The 7547-nt window shown below is 34.4% G+C and overlaps 1 protein-coding gene across 1 annotated transcript; it reads right to left on the minus strand.

Annotated features, from left to right (window-relative positions):
* Positions 1-2314: 2314 nt before the first annotated feature.
* Positions 2315-5439, minus strand: LOC111783568 (subtilisin-like protease SBT5.4). The gene is made up of 9 exons (XM_087120762.1): positions 5359-5439; positions 5162-5271; positions 4987-5084; positions 4745-4909; positions 4504-4615; positions 3868-4414; positions 3384-3724; positions 3192-3306; positions 2315-3119 (listed from the first exon to the last, which is right to left on the minus strand). The coding sequence occupies exons 1-9, from the start codon at positions 5437-5439 to the stop codon at positions 2361-2363; spliced, it is 2328 nt and encodes a 775-aa protein (XP_086976888.1). The 3' UTR covers positions 2315-2360.
* Between the last annotated feature and the right edge of the window lie 2108 nt (positions 5440-7547).

Raw genomic sequence — 7547 nt, forward strand, 5'->3', positions numbered from 1 at the left:
TCCCGTCATTACATTCACATGTTCTTGCATTTAACCCCCAATAGTGGAGCCACTCACTAAGTATTTCTTAAAATACTCAAGTCACGCGCTACCTTTATTTCAGGTTAAGGTAAGGCATTCACGACAGGATCGCAACTCGAGACTATGACACATGCATAGGGTACTCGTATTTATTTTCTTAAACTTAGACTAGGATAGGATGTTTTTAATTTAAAAGTTTATTTATTTTATTTATCGTTTGAAACACGTAAGTCCGTGCTTTGTTTTTAACTGAAGGTCATATTTTATGACAATTTAAATTAAGTATTTTCGCATTCAATATTTATGATATGCATACAATAGCGACCTTAAATTAAGTAGAAAATTTCAAGTCGTTACAGAAATAAAATTTCTGATCGTTACAGAAAATTTTGGGTCATCAAAATTTGTAAACCTTATTTATTTATTTAAGACTTCTTTTTTATTTGTTATCTATTTTTTTACGAATATTTTTAAATTTTAAATGAGTACTCATTTTAAATGGTTAAATCAGAATTATGAGAAAATAAATATAATTTCTAAAAAAAAACCAAAAAATCAGATAGTAATAAAGTGAGGAGTTTTTGTTTGTTTTTTTTTTTTTTTCAAAATATTTATTTTTTAAAGCTTTATATATATATATATATATATAATTAAAATATAGGAACTAATTTTAAAGCTTTTTTTTATTAGTTTTGGATGAAAACCTTTAATTTGTTTTAAAAATACACTTGAACTTTAAAAAGTTTAATTAATATCCTTCAAGTAATTAAAAAAAACATGAAACTTTATCATATTATTAACACCTTCAAACTTTATAAAAAAATTAAAGAGTTCTTACTGTCAATATATAGCCGTTTATCTATACTTTATAATTATCTCCAAGTTTTTAAGTTTTTTCCAGTCTATTTAGGGGTATTAATGTTAATTTTAAAATTAATTTCAATTCTGTCTTTATACGAAGTTTATTTAGTAGATTTTATCTTATTTTCATAATTTGGTTAGTAGTATATTTTGACTACACGGTCCAGACTCACGACTCACCCTCCCTCTGATGTCTTTGCTTTGAGCTTCCTAAAAGACCTAGCCAATGTGAAACTCTCTCCTAACAATAGACCTAGCCAATGTGAAACTCTCTCCTAACACTCCTTAACCATCTCAACAAAAGACTCACCCTCCCTCTGATGTCTTTGCTTTGAGCTTCCTAAAAGACCTAGCCAATGTGAAACTCTCTCCTAACAATAGACCTAGCCAATGTGAAACTCTCTCCTAACACTCCTCAACCATCTCAACAAAAGACCAATTTCCAGCTATCTTAAATCTCCACCAAAGACCATCATACAATATTCTGTTGAGCAAAGTTTCCATAAGCATAAGAACCTTCATAGTGTCCCAAATTTATTTGGCAGAATTTTTCATAAGCATAACGAAATTGCTATGTGGCTCTATACCAAATGAGTAACCACAAGCCTTCACAATTGTATCATATTGTCCACTTTGGGCATAAGCTCTCATGACTTTATTTTGAACTTCCCTAAAAAACATCAACCCAATTCATGTATTTATTTTTCCTAGGATAGGATGTTTTTAATTTAAACGTTTATTTATTTATTTATTTATTTTGTGTCATTTTTAAAAGTGTTTTCGAAACACGTCTATGGCTGTGTTTTTAGCTGAAGGTTGAATTTTATGAAACTTTAAATGAAGTATTTCCGCATTCAATATTTATGATATGTAAATAGAAAATTTCAAGTTGTTACAAAAATTTCAAGTTGTTACAAAAAGATTCTTCCCCAGTACTTGGAAATGGAAACTCCATCCAAGTTTGGCCCCTCTCACACTATATTTGGAATTAGGAACTTGTCTCTTTTTTTTCTATCACCTGTATCTATCTCTTGGTAACCTCTCTTCAATTAAAATACGAATAAGCTCAAAAGGCCTAACATGATGGTAGCAGAAAAATTACCACCCGCAAAGTCTTAAGACCATGTATGGACTGATGACCTGATAACAGGGGAGCAGGTGGCAAGCCCCGGTAACAAAATTCATTGTCGGGTAAATTCTAATCCACACGAAAGACGTAAAGATTTGGGCACTGTCCCAAAAGAGACTTATGAAACAGATAGATGAAAAGAAATTGTTTGTTTCAACAATGGATTAAACTAAAACAATGGATTAACTAAAAAGGAAAAAGGGGGAAATGTTTAAAATAAAAAGAAAGAATTCCTAAGAACTAATTCATATCCTAAAGAAAGAAAGAAAAAAAAAAAACAAACCTATATGATTTCAGCAACAAAAAAACCAAAACTTAGAACTCTAGTAACCCTCCTAATAAAATGGGTTCAGAAAAAGCCAGAAGAAACAACAATTGGGCTCCTAACAAAGTGCTTGTCGTCGGTCCAAATCAACGTACCGTAACTAATTTGACCCTCCGCCACAGCTCCTGTCATCGTCAATTCAAACCCCTTCTCCTCTCCAATCTTCTCAAACTTCAAAACGCTTGGCTTCACTGAAACCTGAACTCCTTCCGGCCGCTCGACTCTAACTCTATAAACCCCCGGCATGCCAACATTCTTCAGCCTTCTAGAAACGGTGACACTCCCAGTTAAGTTCTGAACCCCAATAGAAGGGTAATTAAAGTTCAAAATAGAACCAGAAACAGGGCATTTGAAATTGCCATCGGCGAATACTCGAAGGTTCTTCTCCTTGTAGCCGCTGGCGCAGAGGAATTCCAAGTAATCGTTGGGGGAAAGGTCGTAGACAAGGCCGGGGTCCATGGCGCCAGTGGGGCGGATGTGCCCTGACCCATATATGAACGGGGTGGCTGGAGCAAAGATAGGGGAGCCGCCGTCGAGCATGAGGTTCATTGTGTTGTCACTAACTCTGGCGGAGGTCATTATGGCAGATTTGATGGCAGCAGGGCTCCATTCGGGGTGGAGAGCTTTGAGGAGGCCGACAATGCCAGAGACATGGGGACAGGACATGGAGGTCCCCGACATTGTTATGTATGGAACTGCTCTGTTGTCGAATGGCTCCCCTGTTGGGCTCACGGCGCCGGAGAATGCCGCGATTATGTCCACTCCCGGCGCTGTCACGTCTGGCTGCAAAGAATTAGAAACTCATGAGCTCTGTTCTTGATAATCTCAAAAGGGTGTCGTAATTCATAACCAAACCTTGATAATTTCCGGTGAAACGATGTTGGGTCCTCTGGAGGAGAAAGCCGCCATTGTTGGAGAAGGTTTGGTATTAACTTTAGACGACGGCGGGATCAAATATCCCATCGGATTTCTGTCAAAAACAACAACAATTAGAGAAAGATTCCGACAAAGATTCATAAAGAAGTAAAGAAATTGTAATTTTTTTACTTCGTGGAATAGATGTACGAGAAAACAGCTTGGCCGTCATTGTAATTGATATGGGAAGTTGGAAGAACATGGAGATCGGCCATGATTTGAAATCCACTAAACCTATCATTGCAGAGAATCATTCCGACAGCACCGGCGAAGAGGGCTTGCATTCCTTTGTCAATTCTCGAAGAACCCCCTCTCAAGCAAACCAAGATCTTCCCTTTCACTTTAGAATGATCCAACGTTTCCGGCTTGCAGAGAATGGCGTCCTGGGCAAAGGCGGTCGTCGCTTTCGCCTGAGCTCCCGTTATCAATGGGTATAGCTTTCTTCCCGCTAATGGATTCGAAAGGCTCGACCCCTAATCACCGAGAACAAATTTTATGTTCAACCAAACGAGGACAAATATGATATTATGTTAAGCAATAATGGAAGACAAATATCTAAATATTTTCCTATCATATATGGAAACTGTAATTCATGACTAAATATTTTCAAACAAACCGTGAAGCGTTGTCCGTTCCCAAGTTCAATGGGCGCCTGAAATTCACGGTCCAAAGTGCTAGCCCCGACTGTCAAAATCCACGGAGCAATATTAGAAGCAGTCGCCATGCTCGGGCCGGAGTTTCCGGCGGAGCACACAACGGGGATTCCTTTCTTTATTGCATGAAAGGAACCAATGGCAATGATATCATCATAGTATTCGGCTGGTGGACTGCCGATGGAAAGCGAAAGGACATCGACGCCGTCGTGGATGGCATGATCAAATGCCTCGGCAACGTCGGCGTCAAAGCAGCCACCAATGTTAGGAAGCGGCCAGCAGACCTTATAGGCAGCGACGCGGGCCTTGGGAGAGCCGCCCTTGGCAGTTCCGATACCGGACACGCTAACGTTGGAGACATAACTGCCGCCAGCCGTCGACAGCGTGTGGGATCCATGACCTTTGTAGTCGCGTGTGGAGTTGACGATCAATGGGAGTTCGTCCATTAAATTTTGGGATTTCAAGTACGCGAGTGCCCCCTGGTTGAAATACTTTGCTCCGATTAATTTCCTGTGTTAATCATAATCAATGGAGTTAATCACCCTTTAATTTGAATTAAAAATAATAATAAAATATCAAATTATGATTAACAATGGTACCGGTTGCAAGGCACTGCATCAGGGGTTTTATCTGTGCAGCCTCCTTTCCACCTCGATGGCACACCTCCAACTATGCCTTGTTCTCCAAAACTCTTGGACTCCGGCCATACACCTATTTTTTTTTTTTTTTTTAACAAAATAAAAAATTAATTTACCTAATTTTTTAATTTACCCGAACCCAAATAGAATCTACTAACTCGAACAACTCTATATGAATGAGTAAAAGATAATATATATTTACCTGAGTCAAGATTGGCGATAATAACATCTTCTCCAAATCTAGCCTTCCTCCAAGGAGAAGAAGAGGGAATAACACCATTCTTCTCCAAATGCATGAACTCCCATGAATGAGTTGTGTGTAACTCTTTAGCTTTGTTTGGCAAAACTGCTGCTACTTCTGGGTGCTCTGTCCCATAAATTATTATTAATTATTATTTAAATATATATAAATATATATTAAAGTTAAAATAGTTTGGTATTTACTTGCAAGTTCAGTGGCCTCCTCCTCATCTAGAATGGCTGCAAACCCATTTATGTGGTTCTTATACGAGTAAAAAATTGCATCTTTTGCCTTCTTAGAACTGAAGATTTTCCATTTTTGTTAATTCAAAATAATAATAATAAATAACAAAAAAAAAAAAAAAATCAAACTTCAAACCTGCCCAAGAAGGATCCGAGCAATTTGTGATGGGAATGGACCACTCTTTGAAGATCTACGGCTGATACCTCTAACCCATGTGAATGAGATCCTAATAACACAATATAGGACTGAAATCCAAAAAAAATAAAATTAGGGTTGAAAAAAATAAAAAAAAAACATTAGGCTTTTATCTGACATAAAGCAAACGACATTACCTTTTTGATAGCAATAACTGGTGATATTGACCAAAATAACAACCCGAACAACATAAAGACGAAATTAGTAGGAATGTTCATCTTTCAGTATTTTCACTCTCTCTGAGATATTTTCACTCTCTCGGAGAAATTATCAGTAAATTTCACTCTCGGAGAAATTATCAGTAAATTTCACTCTCGGAGAAATTATCAGTACTTTTTACTCTCTGAAAAATTAATGGTCACTGCTCCTCCTTATAAAGAGAAAAATTTGGGATATTATTAAATTAAATTAAAAATATTTATTTGATTGATTACGTTTTAGATTTTTTTTTTTGTTGGTATAATTAAATAAATTTAAATTTGAAGAAATAAGGTGTTTTTTATTTTTAGATATGAAATCTAAGAAAGGACTGAATTTTCAAATCTGATTTAGATATTTGCTCTGATTTAATTTTAATTGGATTAGTTGCTGTTAGGTTTTATTTAACACAATTTATTATTACTATTTTTGCTTTATTTACTAAATCTTAACTGTTTAAAACTATTTTCACTGTTTTTTTATAATTATTTTAATTTTATCAATCACTTGATAAAGATAATTTAATTTTTTTAAAAAATATTATTTAACGACTCTAATTTATTTTTTTATTTATTTATTATATCTCATGAATAATGTAAAGTATTAATGTAAATATGAAAATTTTAAAAATATTAAAATAAATGTTAATTAGACAAATAAGTTAAATGCTGAGAAAACAAATATATTTACTAAAAACTACGATCAGTGGGTTTTGAAAATATTTTTTTTTTTTTTTTTGAAGATTAAAATTCTCATAAAACCTTAATTATTTTATAAAAATAACCTTTAAACTTTAAAAAATTTAATTAATATTCTTCCATTATTAAAAAAAATAAAAATAAAATACCTTCAAACTTTATAAAAAAAATTAAAAAGTGTTCTTACGGTCAATATATAGGCGAAAACCATCTATCTATACTTTATTGATCATCTCAATGTTTTTAAGTATTTTTTAACTAAAAGTTTATGGTTATTAAATCATATCTACACCCGATAGATCATGTACAAGCTTTTAATTTTTTTTTCTATCCATTTAAGGGTATTAATGTTAATTTTAAAATTAATTTCAATTTTGTTTTTATACCAAGTTTATTTTAACTCCTTCAAAATCAACGGTCTGAATCTTGTATAGAAACTGATCACCGGGCAGTGACAAAACCTTGGATATGTTTCAGTTATATGATCTTCATTCGTTTAACATAACTCTGTGATTTGATTCCAAGTTTTCGGGAAATTTAATGAAAGCAAGTATAACGGTTCATATGATATAAATTTAGTTAGGAAATGTATTTTATATAGAATCAATTTATTTTTTCTTTTTTAAGAATTCTATATTTTATCTTATGTTCATAATTTGGTGATATTTTTTAGGAATTGGTTCATAGCATATTTTATCTTATTTTGTGGATTTTGTTAGTAGATTTTATCTTATTTTCATAATTTGGTTAGTAGTATATTTTGACTACACCTTTGAGACTCGCAGTTTCTTTGTTTGAGATTTGAGGATTTTATTGACAGGGCTAAGTTAAGGGCATGACTCTGATACCATGCTAGGAACCATGTACTTCCATGATGGTATGATATTGCCCACTTTGAGTATAAGCTCTCATGTCTTTGCTTTGTGCTTTCCTAAAAGGCCCAGCCGATGTGAAACTCCCTCCCAACAATCCTCAACCGTCTCAACAAAAGACCAATTTCTAGCTATCTTAAATCTCCACCAAAGACTATCATACAATATTCCGTTGAGCGAAGTTTCCATAAGCATAATGACGTTCATAGTGTCCCAAATTTGTATGGCAGCTTCTTTATTGGAACAGTCTCCACCAATATTACATGTCATGCATTTCATGTTGTTTACATTGAAAATTATAGTACCGTTCATACCAGAAGCATCCAAAAATATCACAAACATCATAAGCACAACACATCACATCATACCAAAGAGCGTACATTCACATTTCACAAGTTTACGTATTTAAGCATAACAGTCTAGCATACAATTTAATGACACGTGCGAATCCACGGTCACGTGCCAACATACAACATACAACGCGTAAGTTACGACGGGTGAGCCACTTACTTGGTAGGTTTTAGCCGAAGTACTCCCTAAAATTTAAACGTAAGTTCC

This window comes from Cucurbita pepo, chromosome 20 (genome assembly GCF_057944985.1).
Source record: "Cucurbita pepo subsp. pepo isolate OVF chromosome 20, ASM5794498v1, whole genome shotgun sequence".
NCBI classification, from domain to species: Eukaryota; Viridiplantae; Streptophyta; class Magnoliopsida; order Cucurbitales; family Cucurbitaceae; genus Cucurbita; species Cucurbita pepo.

Coding starts and splice junctions, on each gene's coding strand:
- LOC111783568 (XM_087120762.1), bottom strand. CDS start 5,439: ATGAACATTCCTACTAATTTCGTCTTTATGTTGTTCGGGTTGTTATTT. Junction 5,272..5,358: donor CAGTTATTGCTATCAAAAAG/GTAATGTCGTTT, acceptor TTTGGATTTCAG/TCCTATATTGTGTTATTAGG. Junction 4,415..4,503: donor GATGCAGTGCCTTGCAACCG/GTACCATTGTTA, acceptor TGATTAACACAG/GAAATTAATCGGAGCAAAGT.